The following is a 23,610-nucleotide window of genomic DNA, read 5'->3' on the forward strand; positions in this document are numbered from 1 at the left end:
ACTATCTCTAATGCCCCTCACCTGCCACTTCGTGTTGGTAATCACCCGCTTCAAAAATCTGCCCTGGCAGTGGTTCCATCTCGAAACAAATCCCCTCTTGACCGTTCGAAACACTCAGCTGTCACCATCTCTAAGAATTCTGACCCGAATGTCGCACATGCTAATCACTGATGCCACAATGGGTGAACCTCCAGATGGCAATGATCATGACTCCGACCTGACTATGGTGGAAGTTGAATCCCTTGAAGCAAATCATAATATTATGAATGACCCTAGGAATCTTCCTGCTGACTCTGTTGCCTTACAACAGGCTTCGGCAATGATGGAATGATACCTGGTTTGCTCCTCCTCTCCTCTCCTCATTTTATTATGAATTTAAATTTCTATGTTGGAATGTGCAAGGTTGTGGGATATGAAATTCCTTACAGCAGCAAACAGTTCTTAAGGGATAACAGACTTGATATCGTTGGTATTGTTGAGCCACGTTCCAGTGGTAGCAAGGCTGATCTTATTATTGCTTCATTGGGTTTTCACCATTCGCATCGCATTGAGGCTACTGGTTACTCTGGGGGTATCTGGCTCTGTTGGTATGATTCAGTTGAAGTCTCTATTCTCCTCAATCATTTCCAATTTATTCACTTCCGAGTTTCAAGCAAATGTGATAACGCTTCTTTTCTCGCCACTCTTGTTTATGCTAGTCTTCAAGCCATGAAAAGGCGCTGTCTCTGGCACCATATTGGGAATCTCGCCTCTTCCATCCACTCTCCGTGGATTCTTCTTGGTGATTTAATGCGACCCTTAATGCCGCAGATAGGAAAGGTTGTGCAGCCTCCACTAAACCTGCAAGGCTTTTCAAAATCTTCTTTTTAATTCTGATCTTCGTGACATGGGCTACCAGGGTCCGGATTTCACCTGGTCCCATGGCATGGCTCAAGCTCGCCTTGATCGCGTTCTTTGCAACAGCTATTGGGACGAATTTCCTGATTCTATGGTTCTCCACTTATTGCGAATGCGCTCGGACCACAGCCCATTTTATTGAGTGTGGGTGACAATAACAAACACCATCACAATCATCCTTTCAGATATTTCTCCGGTTGGCTCAAACATGATGATTTCCCGCGTTTGGTCACGGATAACTGGTCTGGTAACTCTTCACTATCTGATACCATTCGCGCTTTTACCCATGCTGCTGACTCCTGGAATAAAAATGTCTTTGGCTACATAGGCATGAAGAAGAAAATTGTGATGGCACGTCTTCGTGGTGTTCAAAAGGCACTGGGGCAGCGCCACTCTTCATTGCTTTCTTCTCTTGAATCTGAACTACTTCTTGAACTCGAGCGTCTACTTGATGAAGAACTTATGTGGCGACAAAAATCTCGTTCTGACTGGATTCATTTGGGTGACCGTAATACAAAGTATTTTCATAAAAAATCCATGCTTCGCAAACAGAGAAATAAAATTGCTGCAATCAAACTGAATGATGGTACATGGTGTCATGATGAAGACGTCTTGAAGGAGGAAGCATGGGGAATGGATTGTTGGTTATCAAAAGTCTGTAGGCATTACCCATATACTCTTCAAGCTGAATTGTGGGGTATACAGATACTCATTGGTCTCCAAACTGCCTGGTAAGGTTTCGAAAAAAATCCAAATCCAAACCGACAGCTTGGAGGCGGTGAAGTTTATCGTGGAATCAGACTCCTCCACTAACCCCCTCTCCCTTTTTCGAGCTATCAATAGTATGATGCAACGTGCATGGCTGACTTACTTCACTTGGATTCCTTGTCAAAGCAACATGCTCGCCGATGGCATTGCCAAACTGCCTGCTCCAGACTCGAATCTTGTCTTCACATCCCACGTCCCTTGCTGATTCACTCAGTCGCGATGTCCAAGGACCTTCATACTGCAAGTTTGTAAAATCCTAATACCTTGTATTAGGCATATTTATTCAATATATATATATATATATTAGTGTTTTTTATATTTTCTCCTGATTATCTAATTTATACATATTGAATTTTTCTTGAATACTCTATGATAATTACAAGATAGTATCTATTAATATTTTTTAACTATTGACTAAAAATGCAGCTGCTCAAATTTAAGGAGAATAATAATATTCTCTCAAATTATTGAAGTCACTTAATGAATTTTATATTTAAATTTTTTAATTTCTTAATTTTTTAAAATTTTAATATAATAAAATCTTGCTGAACATCCTTTCCTCGACCAAATACAATGGCAATATGTAAATTATCCACCAGAAAATTTTGGACCATATTCCATCGTAGGACCTAAGTTCATTGGAAGCTCAAACCCATCGACATGGACATTTCCGGCCTCCAGCTCCAAACGTATCCCTCCGGAGGTTAGTAGTTGGCATGACCGTGCCTCTTTTCTTTCTTGAAATTCATTGAGTGCAATAACAGGTACAATTTGCAAGTAAATTATTTTATTTTTTCCACTCTTAAAATTCATTTTTTCCTGTACTTATTATTAGAAGCTTAATTTTAAGGTTCGTTTTTAGACCATCAAAATCTTATAAACGAGCATGCTTATGCTTAATCAAGGATGATCATGGCTGGTTTGGGTTAGATTTTTTATCATCTCCATCCTGATTCGATATTACTTTTATTATACTTGAAAGACAACTTGAAAGACAGATTTATAAAATTTAAAAGGATAACATACTTTTAAAATTTTAGAGGTCGAAAACTGATTTTTAATTTCCATATGTGGTGTTGAAGTACTAGGACGTCGTTAATTAGGCAGGTTATTAAAGCTCGTTAGGCAAGCTGGTGTACAGCTGCATTTAGTCTTGCATGGTTATAAATAAGTGAAATAGCCTGATTCATTAATGAACAAGTTACAGAATTGAACTGAAACCATGAACAACTGTGGGTTTTACCTGGCAATGGTGGTAGTTCAATTTGCTTATGGTAGATCAAACATTCTCATCAAAATCGCCCTTGACAGGGGCCTCAATCAATTTTTGTTTGTTGTTTACCGCCACCTGGTTGCCATGCTTTTGCTAGCTCCCCTTGCTTATGTTCTTGAAAAGTAAGCTACCTCTAAACTTGCATCCATTTCAAAAAGAAGATGATGTTCATAACTTGTTGCATTGTATGATCTGCAAGCACAGGACAGTTCGTCCTCCGCTTTTGACGTCGTGGGAAAAATATTTTTGCTGTTGTCTCTAGGGACTACCATTCATATTAATCTTTACTATGCTGGTTTAGCTTACACTTCAACAGTAGCCACTGCCTTGAGCAATGCCATCCCTAGTTTGACGTTTCTACTAGCAGTTCTCCTCAGGTAACACTAGACCAATCATTGTCCACAATCTCAGTTGAAGGGAACGAGTCGGTGGTGTCGGCGAAGTTGCATTCCCGGAGGTGAAGTTACATCTTCGGAGGTATAACACAGCTGATTGATGCTTCTGTTTCGGATTCAGGATGGAGAAAGTGAAGATTAAAAGTGCCAGCTGTGGAGAAAAGGTATTGGGTACCTTAATTTGCATTGGTGGATCACTTGTTTTTACGTTTTGGAGAGGAGGGTTCCAATTGAAAGGATTTGTAGAGAGGCCATTGATAAACATGTATGCATCTCAAGCTCACGGGAATGAAAGTTGGATCAAAGGCTCGGCTTGTTCTTGTCAGTTACATTGCTTGGAGTGGATGGCTAATTCTCCATGTCAATATCCCACTCTCTTTTTTATGTACATACAATGGAATTCCCCCAACCCATTTTTGGTATTAATTTCTGTCTCGCGAACCAAACTACTTCAATTGTTAAAATGATAGTTGTTATTTGGAGAGATGTTTGATACTGTCTTGTAATTACTCCTAATAAAGAGAAAATTGCCTCACAGGCTACAGAATCCAACGTGTATCCAGATCAATTATCACTGAATGTTTTGATTTGCTTCATTGCACCATTGCAATCTTCTGTTCTTGCCCTGTTCTTTGCAAGAAATCCTCTCCTTTGGAAACTGGAATGGAATGTGCAGCTTTTGACCATCATTGTGTAAGTGTTCCATGCAGAGTTCAGTTTACATACTATTTAGAGTAGGTATAACGTTAAAAAGTCTCTCTCTCTCTATATATATTTTTTTGAATATTTTGGTCTGGCAAATTTGACAGGGGTAATGCTTTGGTGAAAAAGTAGCTCGAATGAAATGTTTTGGAAAAATTATTTTATCAATTAAGGTAGAATAAATTTATTGAATTAAATATTAAGACAAGATTAATAGAATGTGTAAGTAACGAGGACTAAATGTATAATTATACAAATTTTATTAACTGTCACATCTCCTCCGTTCATATTTAACGACAAGTGGCTTGATTGACATATTTAAATAGTTAGGTGGACTGATTGATAAAATTGAAAACTGATGATTAAAGTAAAATGAGTAAATAGTTAGTGGTCAATAATATAGTTATCCTAAAAGCTAATATTTTAAATATTGTATTTAATAAATTACATTTAGATTTGTAACTAATTTATAATTATACGTTTAATACTTTATAATTTAACATTTTATAAATTAATTTAATGATACTCATCATTAACCGTGCTCGTCAAGCGTAGTAGCATCGTCATATGAATAATAGGTAAGTGTCATAAAAGAAAGGAAAACTTGGTTAAGAAAAAAGAATGTGAAAAGATAAGAAAGAAAAAAGAACAATGATGAGATGAAAGTAAGGATGGACTCGAGTTGGGTATGGTCAAATTTTTGTTATCTTAATTTCGATTTGAAAATTATTATCTTCAATTCGATACTCGTCTCTTCCAAATTTAAGAGGTGTTCCACCTACCCTAGATTCTAATGGTAAAAATCTATGTTGACTTGATAATTATTTTATATTCTATTTATAGTTGCAAAAAATAAAAATCTATCAAGAATACTAATCTTCAATTATATTTTCACAAGATATTATATCAATTTATTTGTTAAAATGTTTATCACTAAACTCTTATAATTTTACTGACAAAATTACATAAATGTAAGAATCAAAAGCATATTGAAAAATACAGAAAATGAAAATTTAGAATATCAAGGATAGCTTAATTGAGCGACTTCGGTGGTTAGAGAATTATTGTTATCCTTTGAGATTTTGAGAACACTAAGAATATAAGATGTATGAATGTTTAATATTAAATAATGAAGTTATCTTTAAACAGATATTACCTTATACTTATTTATATTAATAAAAAATAGTAATAAATTTCTTCTCTAGGTTAGGTCTAAGAATATATGAATCTTTAGCAAAGAGTTCAGTAAGCTCACATCAAAAAGAGTTTACTTTCGGAGAAAAATCAAAGTTTTAGGTTAAAAGAACCTAGCAAAATGGAAATATGCTTAAAAATATTTTAAAAAACATGAATATATTTGGATATTTTTAAATCCAAAACTTTTCATGTATAAAATTCCATCGGATCAAATTTAAATTATTTTTTAAATTTTATAAAATTAAACTAAATTAAAATTTATAAAATTCGATTCATTCACCATTAATCAGGGATAAAATTATGGACACCTTCAAGTTTAATTTTTTTTTTCTTTTTTTTATTATTAATTATTTTGTCCCTATTGAATTAGAGTCATGGTTCCATCCCTGTCATTAATAACCCTATGGCATCAAAACAACTATTAGAATTAATATTGAAAAATTTAGATAAAAAGGGAGAAAGTTGAATAAAGATTGTAACATAAGTAAAATTAATTATGCAATTAATGTAATTATATATTCGAAAAAAATTATAATTTCGTGTTAAAAAAGCTTTAAGAAAAAGTAATTTATGCTCATATAAATATGAAATAAATACTTGTGGAAAGTGGAAACATAAAAGCTTCTTATATTCGGTTAGGAAAAAGACAGCCATGAAAAAAGAGAGGAGCGGTCCACTTGCCTTTTGCCACTACCCCATTATTCTAGAGTCCCTTCATCATCTTGCCATTTCCTGCCTTCCATCGTCACTTCATCAGGTTTGCTCCTTTCCCTTCTTATTCTTTTCATTGTTTTGCCATCCTTGTGCTAGCTTTGCCGTCACGTTTTATGGTTTTTCAGGTAAACTTTGTTCTTCTTTTGCTCCCAACTGTATGTTATGAACTATCGTTTGCACTTTCGCTTTTCGATTGTGAATTATCATCTCTGAGTTGCACTTGTTTTTATTCTGACATCTCGGGGATATATCCACCTGCGGTTCGATTTCAAGAGCATGTGAAAAGTTGTATCATGTAAAGTTCTCGTGTATAGGAGTAGCTACAGGAACCATTTTGTTTATCACAGTCTGTTTGAATATTGCTCTCTGATCGATGTGCTTGAGAAACTTGCTTATGCTGATTTCGATGATCTGGGTCCTTACTAGTAACTGTAACCTTTGGCGGCTGAAATGGCTAGTGTTGATGGAAAAAGTTGGGTTGAGACGGCTTTTGGTGGCTCACTCTTTATAATTTAAGTGGAGAGCAGCGGCTGGTTGTTCGGTGAAAGTGAAACAGATAGATGACGATGTACAGTCCTCAAAAGAGATGGGAGAGAGAAAAGTTCAATTTTTAACCTAGTGACTTATATACTGACCTTTAGTGCTGGTGTTAGGCATATAGAAACGATGACTATTTGCAAGTTGACAGACTATATAAATATGGTTGTCAGATAGTGGATTGTAGATTATGTGGGTCTGTCGGCGTCAAGATGTCCTAACTGTCTGTAGGATACGATACAGAGATCTTATTGAGTTCCGAAAGCTTGGAAGAATGACATCGTGGCTTTCGGAGGAGATACAACTACTAGAGTTACATTTGTAACTAGATTGGTGTCTGAACTAAGAACTGCAATGATGCTTTATATAGTTAAAACACCAGCTTCTAGATGTACCCAATTACAGTTTCCTTGCTGTGTTAGATAAATTTACTAGGCTTTTATCATTGTCTGGCTGTGTTTTTCCCCACCTACATGTGTTAGCTCAAGATGTCATATAAGTGTTTTCTGCATGTGAAGTTTTAGCAATTTTATGTTTTTGCAAAAATGCCACCTTTTTCCTTTTTCCTTTTAATGTCTTTTATGAAAGTTTATGTTATATTCTTCAAAATGTTTATCTGCTTGTGTTCTATTCATAGGTCAATCTAAAGTATGGCAGACACCGATGATCCAGCCTCTTGTTGTTGATAATGGTACTGGAATGGTTAAGGTGAGACAATATGATATTTATTTTCTGGTGCCTCTGTTTTTCACTTAAGTTTGAAGATTGAAGATCCCTTACTTATTTCCTCTAACAGGCTGGGTTTGCCGGAGATGATGCTCCTAGGGCTGTCTTCCCTAGTATTGTTGGACGACGAGGCACACGGGTGTTATGGTGGGGATGGGGCAGAAAGATGCCTATGTAGGGGACGAGGCTCAATCTAAAAGAGGTATTCTCACTTTGAAATACCCTATTGAACATGGTATTGTTAGCAATTGGGATGACATGGAAAAGATCTGGCATCACTTTCTACAATGAGTTCGTGTTGCTCCGGAAGAACATCCTGTGCTTCTTACTGAAGCACCTCTGAATCCTAAGGCCAAGGGAGAAAATGACGCAGATAATGTTCGAAACATTAATGTTCCTGCATGTATGTTGCAATCCAGGCAGTTCTATCGCTTTATGCTAGTGGGCGTACTACAGGTTCGTATTCGTATGATGGTTTACTTGAGACAACATGATTTTTTCTCAAAGTCTGATTGCTAATTTGTTGATAATGCTGTTGTTTCCAGGTATTGTGTTGGATTCTGGGGATGGGGTCAGTCACACAGTTCCAATCTATGAAGGTTATGCACTTCCCACGCCATCCTCAGGCTTGACCTCGCTGGACGGGATTTAACAGATGCCTTGATGAAGATCCTTACAGAGAGGGGTTATCATTCACCACAACTGCTGAACGAGAAATTGTACGTGACATCAAGGAAAAACTTGCTTACGTGGCACTCGTCTACGAGCAGGAGCTTGAAACTGCGAAAAGCAGCTCATCAATTGAGAAAAGTTATGAGCTACCTGATGGTCAGGTAATAACCATTGGAGCGGAGCGTTTCCGTTGTCCTGAGGTCTTATTTCAGCCATCACTTATCGGAATGGAAGCTCCTGGAATTCACGAGACCACCTACAATTCCATCATGAAATGTGATGTCGATATTAGAAAGGACTTGTACGGTAATATAGTGCTTAGCGGTGGATCCCATGTTTCCCGGTATTGCTGATCGAATGAGCAAGGAAATCACAGCTCTTGCACGAGTAGCATGAAGATCAAGGTGGTGGCACCCCCAGAGAGAAAGTACAGTGTCTGGATTGGTGGGTCTATTTTGGCTTCTCTTAGCACATTCCAGCAGGTATGGGTTATGTTTATAATGTTTTCACAAGAGTGTTGTTTAAGGCTTAGATTGTTGTTTTATTTCCTACACTTCCTTTGATGAGCTGAAAGGTTTCGGTCTCCCTTCGACGAGCTGAACTATCGAGCCTAAATTCAAGAATGAAATCGGTGGAATGCTTAATGTGCTTCACACTTTTTGTTGAATGCTTCTGAGTTCTGATGATATTGCTATTCCCTTGGATAAAATTCTTCTTATTCATATATGGATTAATTATTCATAGTTCAGACAATGTTAATCTTTCCATCGACTCTAAACGTTGTGTATTGTTTGCATCGAATGTAGATGTGGATATCGAAAGCAGAGTACGACGAATCCGGACCTGCCATTGTTCACAGGAAGTGCTTCTAGATATATACTTGTGTTATTTTGCTGTTTCCTTCTGCATTTTGTGGTTTGGATTTTTCGGGTTTTGAGATTGTCAGTTTGGCTTGGTTTTCAGTCAGTCCGTTTGATTTTTCGTTTTGGTGTCTCATGTTCATCCCATGATAAATGTATGAGACATGGTTTATAAGTATGATTATATGGTAGAGTGTTTGTAGTGTAACATATAGACGGTTGTATTCTATAAGGATAGCATTGTTGCTTGCTCTTCACAATCATGTAATGTAAGTTTCTTCTTTTTTGTAACATCCTGGAAAGCAATGAAACCCAAGGAGTGGTCTCATTGGTAAAGATGATACTGTTTTCCGTAGATGATTCTAGTTCTAACTAGGGATGGGCATTGAACCCGACCAGATCGAGTGTTTTTTTTATAAAAAAAATCAGGTTTGGGTTAGGTTTTTTAAGTGTGGAGTTCGGGTCGGGGTCGGGTTTAGAGTGAAAATACCCGACCCGAAAAATATATATAATTATCTTATATATTTAGGAATAATTACAATAATACTCCTTTCTATATATTTTTCAATTAAGTCACTGTTTTTATTGAATAAAAATATTTTATTTATTTCGGGTCGAGTCGGGTTTCTAAGTTATATGGGTCGAGTTCGATGAATTTTTGTTTTGGTCGGGTCTCGGGGGAGGATCCTTTGTTCTCGGATCGAATCGGGGTACCAAAAACCCGACCCGACCCGACCATCCATCCTAATTCGAACTGCTTGTTTGACTGTACATCTACGGGTTTAAATTGCTTTGTCATTTTGTAGATGTAGATGTGCGTGAGTTATCTAGATTTGAAATCTGATACATATACTACCAAAGCTTATGTTCAACCATGATTAATGGATGACATGTCAATTGAAGTTCTCCCGTTTGCAAAGGTTTTGAATGTTAATAACCCAAAAAAGGGTAAGAGGCCATCTACATATACATTCGCTACGAAATAACAACCAAAACTGCTACGGTCCCTGCCGGGGCATCACTGGTCGGGAAATGTTGTCAACGCATTGATTGGAAATTCCTTCCGATGATGGTGATGACGAAAGAAACTACAACGACAAGTGGGACAAGAAAAGTGAGAAGACAACCACTTCTGTATACATTGTACATGGAATCCAGACAAGCAAATAGCACACTCAGCCTTCCCGCCAGCTTCATGCCAGTCGGTAAACCACTTCGGAGCTTCAACCATGTTTGCCGCAGCTGTCTCTGGGGCGGGCTTTCTGCTCGAGCTCTTGTCGGGTTAGGGGAAGCTGGTTGTTGCTCGAATACCGATGGTGGCGACCACCTCCTCCGCCACGAAGCAAGCAGCGGATGGCGGCGAAAAAGCAGAGCAAAATAGAGAAAGACAATGACTAAGACAGTGAATGCGTTAGCTTCGGAGGTATTGGAGTTGGAGTAAGGCCGCCACCTGTTTACACGTTGGGGTTGAAGTAGAATACATCTATGGCTCTCCGGGGGAAAGCGGTGGGGACATGTGGATGAGGTGTTTAGCGTTTCCTGCAGGCGGTGGTAGCATTCAGTTTTCCTAGTATTTTGTTATTGATTTCTGCTTTTGTCGCCAATGTTGCCGGCTTGGGTTTTACAGGGTTATGGGTTCAGAAGAAAGGGGTGAATGTTTGACAGAATTTCTGCGTTTTGGCCGCATTTTAGCAGGCATTCCACCAATACCGTTACAATTGTTTGGGGAAAAAAGTGAATTTATCGGTGAATTTAATGTTTAATTAAATTTATATTGCTTTTGAATATTATAAATTAAGATATTTTTTTAATTTGAACAGTAATAGGATAATTATTTTTTAATATGTTAAATTAATATGTATTATCTATTTAATTTGAATATTAAGAGATAATTTTTTTTGAAATTATAAATTAAGATAATATCTACTTAAATTTGAATAATAAAAGGAATTTAAAATCTTCTGATATTTTAAATTAAAATATTATTATATGTTTAAATTTAAATGTTAAAATATATTTAATTTAAGTAAATCTCTTTGAAAATCTTCTGTAAATAGAAAATTAACCTTTTAGTTTTAACACATTTCGGAATTTAAGAATTTCTTAAATCTTGAAAAAAAATTCTTTTTTTCTAGTTTTTTGCAGTGATAGGTAAAGACAAAAAATAGTTCGTGATCTTGAAAGTTTATGCTATTGTTAATTGATCATTAATTGTTGTATCATGAGAGACAAATGACCAAAAAATCTCGAGTATCAAAGAATGGTCGAAAATATTTTAAAATTGTGTAACGACCTACATCAACTATATTTATCAAAAGATTAAAATAAAAGAGTATTTTTCATATTTCTTTTATTTCATTTAAAAATGTTTAACTTCATTATTTATTTTTATGTCTGATTTCGTCTTGAATTATTATTTTGATAACTACACTTCATTTGTTTATATATATATATATATATATATATATATATATATATATATTCATTTTTATAATAAATTTTAATATTTGATATAACTTTATCTCAGTAAAATTGATTATTGATCCTCACTCAGTCATGTAGTAATTGTCATTGATGTAAGACAACTCAAACAAAAACGTCGCTCATGCAAACTTCACACATATATTATAATTTAGGAAAAATTAAACTGATGATCACTTTATTATTGTCTTTTTTTTTATTTTTTAACAATGTGCTATTTAATTATATAAATGTTTCAATTGAGCTATTAGCCATAAATATTTAATGAAGATGTAAACAAAATTAATAATATACATTTAATCTTTAATGTTACATATTTCTTTAATTTAATTAAAAAATTGTGACATTTCCAGATTGAAGAGCGGAATAAATGCTTATGATGTCAATAGAAACGTTGTGAAATGAGATGAGATATAAACGCTTTTCCTTAGACCAACGTGGAATATCTGTTAGGAGTTTAAATCACCTTTTGCAAAAGTAGCAAACCTCATTGAAAAGGCATATAAAAGAGAAATTTATCTTAATTTTTTCATTGTTAAATCAAAAACATATTAAATTTAAATTTTTATTATCTTTATCTTAAGAGAATAAAGACGTGGATTGATAATTTTTTGGGTAAGTATTCCTTATTATATAGGCGTTGTTTTATTGAGATTATTAAAAGTTATAAAATTATTTTTAATTATAATACGTTATTTTTTTTGAATTTTTCGACTATTAAAGTTATAAAATGAACATCTCAATATTCATATGTTTCAAACTCATCATTTTCGTTAAAAAATATCGTCCGCTTGAGCTAGATGTTAACTTGTGACTAAGAATGATAAATTTGATCTCAAAATCGTAGTTGTATTTTGTAGACCGACTCTCCGTTTATGTTATGACATCGAGTCAGTACTTGGAATATTATCGTCGAGTTAGTGCTTGAAAGCAACGATAATACAATAAACATCATTAAAATATGATTTTATCATATCTCAGTCAACAAGTTTTCAAAATCGTAGTTGTATTTTGTAGACCGACTCTCCGTTTATGTTATGACATCGAGTCAGTACTTGGAATATTATATCGTCGAGTTAGTGCTTGAAAGCAACGATAATACAATAAACATCATTAAAATATGATTTTATCATATCTCAGTCAACAAGTTTTTAACGGAAAATTATAAGTTTGAAACACATGAATAGCCGGTTGACCATCTTTGTAACTTTTAATAGTCGAGTGACTCACTAAAACAACGCCCTATAGTCAGAACCATTTTATAATTTTTAGACTTAATGCAAAAATAACTGTCAAACTACTCAAAGTTAACTTTAGGCGCTTAAAGAATATTTCGTTAAAAATAGGTGTCTAATGTTTCCGATGTTACACTTTTAGGCGTCTGCCGTTAAATTCAACGATTAAGTGACACATATCAGGCTTATAAAAATTTAAAAGTTTATTTTAAAAAAATTAAATTTTATATGTATGACACGTGTCACTTAACGCCATAATTTAACGATGTTAACGATCCAAACACCTAAAAGTGTAACGTTGAAAATATTACACCTATTTTTAAATAAAACCCTAAACTTAACTTTAAGTATAATATGAACACTTATTTTTACATTAAGTATAATTTTTAACAATCGAGTAACTTAATAAAGTAATATTTTATTATTAGGGATTATTTGTAAATTTTATCTTATAATTATAGTATTGAAAGTTCATGTATTTTGTATTTATAATCCCATCAAAAGTGCTGTAAATAAGCTAAGGCCCACGAGTAGATGAAGATGGCATTATGACAACACGTTGGATTAGAGAATTACAATCCACAAATGTCAGTGTGGTCCGGCATGCAGCAGCCAGTAGGCGTCCCCACCAGGCCCACCGACCGGCGCCGCTATCTCTACAAATCTAAATCCGGAAAACAACAAAAACACATCGCGTCTGGCTAAGCAACTGCACTGTGTCGTATGCGTGTATGGTTTTATTATTATATAGTTTTTTTAAAAGATTATCCAATATTTGATAATGAATATTTAAATATATTTGTAAACAATGTATTTTAATTGAAAATCAATAAAAAATAATCATTTTAATTATGGAAATCGTTTGATTTATACATATACAATGTATATATGATTATGAAGAGCAATGGCAAGTATTTGTACCCACCTCCATCCTCACATCTATTGCGTTGGGTGGATGTTGCTTTCATCAAAGTACAATAATTCAGACAATTTCCCATGCGTGTCCACTCTAGTTAATCTTCACCAAACTTCTTAGCAAATAATATGGAAACCAAGGAATTGATATTATTAAGATATAAGATTTTAGGGTTTTACGATTTAGGACGACTTACACTGTTGTATCAAAAACCGTAGGGGGAATATGGAAATGTTAAGAGGACAAGGAAAGTAGGGGAACCTGAAGAAGATCTTGATGCCTTATCTTCTAGGGCAGCTATAAAATTCTTGCTACATTATAAAATCATATATATACTTTATATGTGTGTGTGGTCGGGGTGGGGATGCAAACTTTTTCTAACATAATACGTTATAAATCTATAGTAAACAATGTATAAATTTTTTGATTCAGTTAATTCGATTAAAATTAAAGTTCGAACACTCCTTTACATTCCATATACTCATTCAAGTAGGGGTGAGTAAAACTCGACTGGACTCGAAAAAACTCAGCTCAAATTGATTTTACGTTGTAATTTCATAAACTCGAGTTGAAAAAATTTCAAGTTCAAATCAAGTTGTAAAATACAACTTGAATAACTCAAAATTTTTAGTAATTAGTGGATTGATTTTCAAGTTTAAGTCAAGTCTCTATATTTTATAATATTATATCACATATGAAAATATATATGAAGAAATATATATGTTATGTATGGTTATAAAAACCATTTAAATTAGAATAAAATAATGTCATAATATTATATTTACAATTAAATTTAAATAGAAACTCGAAATTTGACTCGACTCAAATTTTATAAACTCGACTTGAAAAAATTTAAAGTCAAATTCGAGTTATAAAATAGGACTTGTCGACTCGAATAACTCGAAATGTTTGAGCTCATCAAATTTGGATTAAAATAAGTTGATTTAGAAATCTTTGGATTTTGAGGAGTTGGGAGGATTGAGAGAAAAATAAGAACAAAAAGGAAGAATAATGGAAATTTGTTAGTAATACTGTCAAGACGAAAAGCCTCCAAATTTTCTAATTTTAAATTTGGATTATCCTTCATAAAACCAATATTTACCCATGTTTAAATTAGTCATTCCTTAACTCATGCACGTGGTGATTTATTCAATTAAGTTTTCAATTGAATCAATTAAGTCCTCATAAAAAATTATTTAATCTTTTGATCTATAATTAAACTAGTATAAGTTCATGACCACAATTTTTTTTATTATTTTAATTTTCCCCCTGAATCAAACCTTTTATATTTTAATTTTAATTTTTGGTTGAGACATGGGCCTTAAGCAGTCAACTTACTTAAGGTTGATTGAATTGGGGCCGCAGTCCAATTACCACGCGTACTACATACCAAGCGTGTAGTATTCGTTCTTTTGCGTCAATGACGGCGGTGAGATCATGGAGAACGGCGTTTCTCACTCTGAAGAGAAACTCTAACGAGCCCTCCTTCCATCCTCAACTTTTACAACCCTAATCTTCTCCACTCTCACTATTCTTTCATCTCTGCCGCCTCCGACCTCCCTGCCCACGAGGTGTCTTTATTATTTCGCAAACTCCACCGTTTTCTGTACTCTAACTTTTTATGTGATAATGCATCTCAAATTTTGGTTTCAGGTGACTTCCGATCTGTTCTTTCTCATCCAACTTGTTGCCAATGCCTCCCAATTTCAACACGATTCGGTCCCTACATTTCCAACACTTGCCGCTTGGTATTTGAGTTTCAATCACTATTGTTCTTGTTTTTCTTTTCTTTTATCTGTTATATAGAAACTAATCTTATCCTTGTTCCCCAGATCTATGATGTCAGCCATCGAGTTTATCTCGATATCAATTCCTCGTCCTGGGCTTTGCTTATTGACTCCTCACCAAACTAATGAATTTTTTCTTGCCAAAGCAAACTCCACTGCTTCTTTGTAAACCAGTTTTGGAATGCTTGGAAACTCTCAGGTTCTTTCAATTTCACTTCGTTTTGTTATCCATTTTTGTTTTATTTTTATGCTGCTCAAATTCATTAGCGTTCTTTTTAATCCCCAGACATATTGTCGGTGAAAACCAACGAAAATTCTCTCTGCAAGATGATAGTTGGTAAATGTTATTCTCCACATCATTGCTCGTATGCATATGAATGTAATCTCCTGTATTCTTCAACTGGCAATCAAAAGAGTGCTATTGAAATGGGGAAGAAATTACCGCGAAATGGTAGTTTATGGAAGTTCAAACTGCTCCTTTACTATGCTGACGAACTATATTCAAGGACGGTTCTTCTTTTCGATTGATATTGGCAATCAACTATTCAGGTAAGTTCTCTACATGGCTTTGATGACATCTGTTACATGTTGCTAAAGTTTATTTTTTTCTAATTTTATAAATTAGGTTTTTAGGAAGATGGGCTTATTAGCCTCCAAGAGTTGGTCGTGGAAGAATTATCATGTCAAGGTATATCTTTCCTCCCATGCTTTCCTTACCCGTGAAGAGAAATGACAAAATTAAATCAGATATTTCTCTTCAAATATTAACTGAATGTTCTTGTTGTGTACAGGTTTATGCATCTCTTCTGCATTGCCTTCATTTGGTTCTTATAGATCCCAAGGTTCTATTTCTGAATGTAAGCAAATCATCACAACTCAGGGTCAGAAGTTAATTCTAAATGTTATTTTTTTTTCTTCTACTTCAGATGTAATGTAAATGTGCTTCAGGTGTCCAGTTTTGTCACATCCTTGCAAATGTTTTTCAATTATGGCCTTACTAGTGGAACCCAACTCACGGTGCTGCGGGCAGTTCCAAGGATAAAGAATCGGTTTTCCGAGTTTTAAGTTGACTTTAGAAGATCCTAAAAGACAAATAACCCATATCGGCCGCCACACTTGCGCAAAAGGAGAGTTAAATGCCAGGCAGGCTAAATCTCTGGATTCTTAGGGTTCTGATCATATTTCTCTATGGTGATGTTACATCATCAGATTCCGATTACAGTGACAATGATGGATCACTCAAAGATACTAATGGTTCTCGATGCTCAAAGATTAGAGTATCTGCCATTGTTGTGTACAGTAAGCCTAGAACATCATTCTTTTTTAGTTGTGACTAAGTTTGATTCTTAGGTTCCCTAAATGTTATGTGCTTTGTTTGAGGTGGTTTTGGTATTCCATATTGATTTTGACAGTTTTTTAAATTGATTGGTCTGTTTATGATCTAGGAATTAGTGGGAATACATGCCACAGCAAGTATGATATCAGAACCTTGGTCGTACAGTATGACCGTGTAAACCATGCCTTTTAGAACAGAAATCTGTATTCTAAATTTTGATTTTTCTGATTACTTATATGAATTGAAGGATTACTATGAAAACATTGGTGATTGGTATGAAATTGAAGGATTTTTTGGTTGTTTGTATTATTTGTTTGATTTGATATCCATACATTTAGGATTTTGTCTGTAAATAGGATGGAAGTCAATATTGGTTTATACAGTTAGTTGCTCTCCATGTTCGTAAAGTTAAACAAATGCTGTTTAAACTTCCAAAATATTTTATTAGTAATTCTTAAGCCTTTCCTCACCATTTACAGGCTCTTCAGCTTTTCTGTAACACTATCGTTTGTTGATGCTGGAATTTCTTAAAGTATCCACTGTTTCGAATTGGGTTGTTCTAAACTAGTATCTAGATTGTCCTCAACCTTTTGTAGCATTGTGTAGTATTTATTTTGTTGTGATATTCTTGTGCTCTTGGATAACTAATGTGTATGGTGCCATCAACCCATTGATGCTATATCTTTATTATTATTTTTATTTTATGGTTTTCAAAATTTGGTGGAATGGCACTGCTTGCTTGGTGACATTTCACAGATTCTTTTTGGCCATGAATGGGAAAGGTAATAGTGAATGATCTCATTGTCACATAATACTATCCAAAAGAAAAGGAGTACAAATTAGAATTCTTAGGTTAGCTAACCGGGAAAAAAAAAGATGAGAGAGAGTGTTAGGGAGAAAGTGGGAGAGAGAGAGGTTTTCAGTTGGTCAATCTTCCGGTGAGGAGTGGACTGTTTTCGTTGACAATCTGAGTAAAAGGGTAACTAGGAAAACTCTTAAGGAAATGTTTCATCAACAGGGGAGTGTTGTTCGTGTCTACATCCCGAATAATTCCAACAAGCCGAATTATAGAATTATACGTTTGCTTTCGTCCAGTTTGCAAAGGAGGATGGGTTGTTGAAGGCGATAGAAAATATTAATGGTATCTGGATTGATGGTAAGAAAATCTCAGTAGGAGTTGCTAAGTACCAGAAGAAGAGACTAAAGCAGGCTGTTAGAAGTAACGACTGTAAGGAATTAGATAAGTGGAAAAAGGATACGTATCGGAGTAGAAGAGCTGGATCAGAGTCTTATACCGACTGAGAGAGAGATCTTACAAGGATGCGTTAGCATCTTTGGATGGAAGGAGAGAAGGTCCGGTGTCTAAAGTGATTTGGGAAGGCCATAAAGACAAGGAAGTAGGGGTGAGGAATTTGTGGGAAATGCATATTCCCCCAGACGAATATGATTGGGTGAAAAGATCAATAACTGGGATCATTAAATCCCATTTGATCTAGGGACAGTAGTGAAGGGTTGGCTAGTGAAGGGATCAAGGTCAAAGGAACTAAATGGGGTTATACCTGGAATCTTGCATTATAACCTTTGGTCGAAGGAAGAGTTCGAGGAGGCGTGGAAAAATAGAAGGGATGAAGTGTCACTTTGGTTCGACTGGCTTGATCCACTTATGAGTGTAGATGGAGTCCCGATGGCTTTCTGTTCAGTGGTGTTGTATGGAATCCCTTTACTATGTTGTAATGTATCTTTTTTGGAAAAGCTGGTCTCAAGGTGGGGGAAATTGGTGTGTATTCATGAGTCCACGATCAGAAGAGAGGATTTGGCGGTGGCAAGAGCTTTGTTGAGGGTGGCGAGTCCTTATGATATACAGGATTCTGTTACCTTGGGTGCATATGGGAGATCGTATAAGGTTAAGATTAGTGTGGGATTGGTCAGTTCTAAACAGGAAAGTTTTTTTTCCAGAAATTCTTCAGGTGGCCGGAGATGGTGTGTCTAGAGTTGATTCTTCATCGGAAGAGAAAGAAGTCCGGAGTTCAGGTGGAGAAGGCAGCCCACAATTGCCAGCTGAGAATTCGAGGGACACAGTAGACAGATGGTTGGTAGGTGATGTCTGCACAACAGTGGCAGGCGGCAGTGGAAGTAAACATTTAATGCTGCAGGATGGAGAAAGTCAACCTAGTGGTGCTAAGGTGTCAGGTTTTTCTGCAGAAGATTTGAATTTTAAAGAGGACTATAGGGGCCTTGGTCTAAGAAATGTCTCTATTAATGAATCTGAAGAAGCCCATTTAGAGGGCTCGAGTGAGTCTAATACAAATATCTACAGAATAGTACCTTCTGGGCCAGCTGTTAATTTATTAAAACTGGGATATGGTAACCGTTTGGAGTCTCGGGTGGAATTGGCAGGTTCTCAACAGCAATCTGATTCTGATAAACTAAAGTAGCAAAATTGGGCTAATGTCTCGGCAGACTTAAATCCAAATTTGTTGCCTGCTGGGTCTTCACAATCTAACAAGGAGTATGATTCACCAGTTAATAATTTAATTCCAGTGGGGCATGTTGTTAAATTAAGTAGGGTGGAGGTTCAAGGAGAGTTTCAGCATACTGTTTTGGTAGACTCAAAACTGTAGAATTCGAATACTGATTTGTCAGGTTACAAACATATTTCGATTGAGGGTGGGTTCATTGATAGAGTACAGTCTCAATCTGAAGGGATTCCAAATAAGCCAAATAAGGATCTGTTAGAGGAAGTAGTAGTCTTGGAAAAGGACGATTGTAGGGGGGTTGGAACTGAACTGATTAGGGAAAGAGGCAGATCGCTGTTCCAGCATAGAAGAACACTTTGTCCCAAAAGTTTGCCCATAGAGAGGAGGAGAATGGCCAGCTATAAAAGATATTATACTAGGTCGAGGGTGAGAATTAACTGTTTTGAGAATAAACACAAAGGTATTCCGGTTAGAAAGGATTTGCAACCTTCTTCAATAAATATGGAAGGTGGAAGGGAAGAGATTTTTAATGGTGTAGCTGGTGATCAGAACCCTTATGTGGCACCAACTAATTGTAATAGTTCTTCGGAGGTCTTGGCAGTAGTTCCTTTCTCTGCTGTAGGGTCAAGAAGGGCTAAAAGAAGGGAGAGAAGAGTTTTAACAAGGGAAGCAGTTGATATGGTTAATTCTCCTTTTGTTTTTACTCCTCAGTTCTCGAAGGCGGTGGAGGAAGCGATGGTTACATGGGAAGTATGTAAAATTCTAGGAATTTCATTCAAAGATGGGAAGAAGGCTTTTTTGGACAAAATTATCAACCTTGAAGAGGGTTCAGCTGAGAGTAGGGAACAGGGGAAGTCAGGGGTTTAGTCCCTATTTCTCTGTTGACTAGCTAAAAGGATTTGTTGTAGATCTTCTTGTTATGATAAATGTCAACATTATTTCTTGGAATGTAAGGGGTCTTGGAAAAAAAGGAAAAGTCAAGAGTTGTAGCTAATTTGGTGAAGAAGAATAAGCCGAACTTGATTCTAATTCAAGAATAAGCCGAATTAACCGAAATTTATTCGGTTCGGTTAATATGTTCGAAAAAAAATTCGGTTCAATTAACGGTTAAAGAAAAAAAAAGTTTGGTTAATTCGGTTCGGTCGGCCACCGTTTTAACCGAATGAACATCCCTAGTTATAAATGGATTTTCACCACAAAAATCAAGCCTGATGGGAGTACTGATCGGTACAAGGCCCGGCTTGTGGCAAGAGGCTTTACTGAAACCTATGGTCTTGACTATGATGAGACGTTTTCCCCCGGTGCAAAGCTAAATACTGTTCGAGTGCTACTTTCCTTAGTTGTCAACCTTGATTGGCCCTTAACACAACTTGATGTAAAAAATGCATTCCTCAATGGAGACTTGAGCGAGGAAGCATACATGGACTTTCCACCAGGCTTTGAAGAAGAAAAAGGGCGAGTATGTAGATTAAAGAAGTCACTATACGAACTAAAACAATCCCCAAGAGCTTGGTTCAACCGGTTTGCTAAGGCTATGACCAGCAGGAATTACACCCAGGGGCAAGCAGATCATACACTATTTTACAAACACTCGGGAAATGAGAAATACTCTATTCTTATCATCTATGTTGATGATATTATTTTAACAGGGGATGATTCGAGTGAGCTGTTGAAACTAAAAGACTTCCTCAGCACAGAATTTGAGCTTAAAGATTTGGGGAATCTCAAATACTTCCTTGGCATGGAAGTAGCACAGACTCGGACAAGCATTTCTATTTCCCAACGAAAGTATGTTCTTGATTTATTGGTTGAAACTGGCATGCTAGGTTGTAAACCTGCCGAGACCCCAATGGAGTTCAATTCTAAGCTAGGCAATGATGATGATGGGGAAGAAGTAGACAGGGGGAGATACCATCGACTCATGGGAAAACTAATTTATCTATCTCACACCCGACCTGATATTGCATTCGGTGTGAGTGTCATCAGTCAGTATATGCATGCTCCAAAGGAAAAACATTTGGAGGTAGTTTACAGGATGCTAAGGTATTTGAAAGGAACACCGGGTAAAGGTCTTCATTTCAAGAAAAACACCAGTCGTGACATAGAACTTTACACTGATGCTGATTGGGCAGGATCAGTGAGTGAAAAACGATCTACAAGTTGTTATTGTAGTTATGTGTGGGGCAATCTTGTGACATGGAGAAGTAAAAAACAGTCCGTGGTGGCTCGTAGCAGTGTAGAGGCAGAATATCGAGCTTTATCTCATGGTATATGTGAAGGAATTTGGTTACAAAGATTAATGAAGGAACTTAAAGTATCCTATGTTAAACCTATGAAGGTATATTGTGATAATCAAGCTTCTGTCAGTATAGCACATAACCCAGTTAATCACGATCGTACTAAACATGTGGAGATAGATCGTCATTTCATCAGAGAGAAGGTAAATTCAGGAGAAGTTTGTATCACCTATCTTCCTACCAAGCAACAAGTTGCAGACTTGCTAACTAAAAGTCCGAGTGAGAATGTGTTTGAGGGGGAGTGTTGAAAATCCTAGAATTAAGGGACTGAATCTTCTTCCTTATTTTTAGGAGTTAACTTAGTGTAAATATGTCTCTAATTGTAGTTCCTAATTTTTAGGGATTCTTTCCTATTTTTTGCACTAATGCTTACTTTAAAAGATGTAATATGCTGTTAGAGAAATATCAGAATCATTTTTCTCAAATCTATTCAGACACCATCACTCCCTTTAACAAATTTCCTCCTATCCTCCTTGTAATTGACATATGACATTGTTCCAACTTAGATTCTTGAATAAAAATCAGAACTGGTTTAAACTTCTTTACTTGCCTTGCGACTGCTACTGACTTTTCACTCCTCCCTAAACCTCTAATGTTCCACAAAATTATACTTAATTTATGCATATATAGGCTTCACTCCCAAACACCAAAACCTTACCCTGCAAACCGGCATGTTAACCTTCCCTTACTACCTCCGAACCATTCTCAAGACTTCATTTTTTTTCAATAAAAGCATTCTTCCCTTCCTTGAAAGAAATACCTAACATCTGACAAACTTCCCATGTGGCCAATGCTTCCTCCATCAACTTCGAGAATTGAGGTGAAAAAACAGTAGAATTATTAACCAACTCCAAAGCTTCACTGATTAAAACTCTTCTTTCTTCTGTTATTTTTTCCTGTCCCTGAAGCAGTATGATAAGTTGCTGCCATACTCTCTGAATAATTATTGCAAAGTAAAGGGACCATAGGTGTATTTTGAACATTAACAGAACAATTGATATCCTTTTCCTGTCCAATTCCCCTATTTTCTGAAGAAAGCTGCTGAAAATTTCTGCAATCTGTAAAAATCTGTTCTTGATTCGGAATAACCTCTGAACAAAATATATCTGCTTCATTAGTCGAACATAACCAGATTCGTCTATCTCTTGACCTTCTATAAACTCTAGCATAGCGCTCTTTTTCCCTCCTTCCACCGGGTGCACTTCTAATTGACAAACATGCAGATACTGGATAGCCCTGTTTCCATCGTTTAGAACTCTTCACAATTTCATCACTATTTTCCTCCTGCAGCACTATTCCTTCTACTTCCTTACCATAAACATTAACTTCATCTTCATGGACTCCCTCATTTTCCTCCTGTATTAGATTACATCTTTCATCCTCCTCTAATTCATAAAGAGACTGGGATTTATTTTGCTTTTCTAGCCCATCCCATTTTAATTTAATAGCAGGCCCAACAGGAATTAATTTTGTGACTAGGGAATATGAATCCCAGTTAGAATCATATTGGGCTGAATGAATCTGATCCACTTCCTCTCGCAGCCCAAGACCCGCATAATCCCAATAAGGATTAGTTTCAAATTCAAATTCAAAGTTACCTGACAACCCATTAATGTTAGGTTCCGTGTGGGACTTCTGTTTTAGAGATTGTTCCCCGCCTCTTTCATTCCTCCCACTCTCTTGTCCTTGATGTAGCCACGTGTCCACCTTTGACCAAACTTCCTCTGTTGACTTTTCCCAATTGTCTTCTTCCTTCTCTGAAAATCTTCCATCATCCTCCTTCGAATAATCAGCACTATATCTATCTTCTGAATACTTCTGCATCTCTTCTCCGATTGCAACTGGGAATTTATTACACTTTGATCCCAAATTAATTTTGACTTTAAAAGATCTTCCATATGACCCCACAGTAATAAATTCAGGTACATCAAAAGGGCTTGCTACCCTTAGCAATAATCTTGCCGATGAGAGGTCCTCTCTCTTTCTTGTCTCCTCCATGATACTTACAAACTCTCCCCACCTTCCTGCAAGTTTCTCCAGAAAAGGTACAGTCCAACTAAGAAGTGGTAATCCAACCAACTCAACCAAGCAATACGCCAATGGAACACCTTCTTCATTCAACAACGGAGATATCCAATGAAACCAGAAAAACTTCTCGTGAATATTCGACCAAGCCTTTAAGAACTCTTTATTGGAATTGAACATAATAATACAGACATTCCTTACGTATCCCCAGCTTACTATTTTGACCTCAAATCCCTCCTTTGCCAAAGCCTTCTTCACCATATCAGGCTGTAAGGGATATTTGATAACCCCTGTTAAAGAATTTTTCACCCAGCA

At 36.0% G+C, this 23,610-nt stretch overlaps 1 protein-coding gene, 2 long non-coding RNA genes and 2 pseudogenes across 3 annotated transcripts; 4 read left to right on the forward strand and 1 right to left on the reverse strand.

Moving 5' to 3' along the window:
* The first annotated feature begins 178 nt into the window (after positions 1-178).
* On the forward strand, positions 179-1,632 carry LOC120117180. The gene is made up of 4 exons (XM_039137485.1): positions 179-316; positions 403-819; positions 899-991; positions 1,027-1,632. The coding sequence occupies exons 1-4, from the start codon at positions 179-181 to the stop codon at positions 1,630-1,632; spliced, it is 1,254 nt and encodes a 417-aa protein (XP_038993416.1).
* Positions 1,633-2,887: 1,255 nt separating this feature from the next.
* On the forward strand, positions 2,888-4,030 carry LOC120117181 (annotated as a pseudogene).
* Positions 4,031-7,609: 3,579 nt separating this feature from the next.
* LOC120117458 lies at positions 7,610-9,034 on the forward strand. The gene is made up of 3 exons (XR_005515631.1): positions 7,610-7,665; positions 7,755-8,363; positions 8,688-9,034. It is a non-coding gene; the product is annotated as an uncharacterized LOC120117458 (long non-coding RNA).
* Positions 9,035-9,654: 620 nt separating this feature from the next.
* LOC120117117 lies at positions 9,655-10,432 on the reverse strand (annotated as a pseudogene).
* Positions 10,433-14,839: 4,407 nt separating this feature from the next.
* On the forward strand, positions 14,840-15,278 carry LOC120117317. Its single transcript, XR_005515614.1, has 3 exons — positions 14,840-14,944; positions 15,027-15,121; positions 15,206-15,278. It is a non-coding gene; the product is annotated as an uncharacterized LOC120117317 (long non-coding RNA).
* The last annotated feature ends 8,332 nt before the right edge of the window (positions 15,279-23,610 follow it).

This window comes from Hibiscus syriacus, unplaced genomic scaffold (genome assembly GCF_006381635.1).
Source record: "Hibiscus syriacus cultivar Baekdansim isolate YM2019G1 unplaced genomic scaffold, ASM638163v2 tig00110319_pilon, whole genome shotgun sequence".
In the NCBI taxonomy this organism is placed as follows: domain Eukaryota; kingdom Viridiplantae; phylum Streptophyta; class Magnoliopsida; order Malvales; family Malvaceae; genus Hibiscus; species Hibiscus syriacus.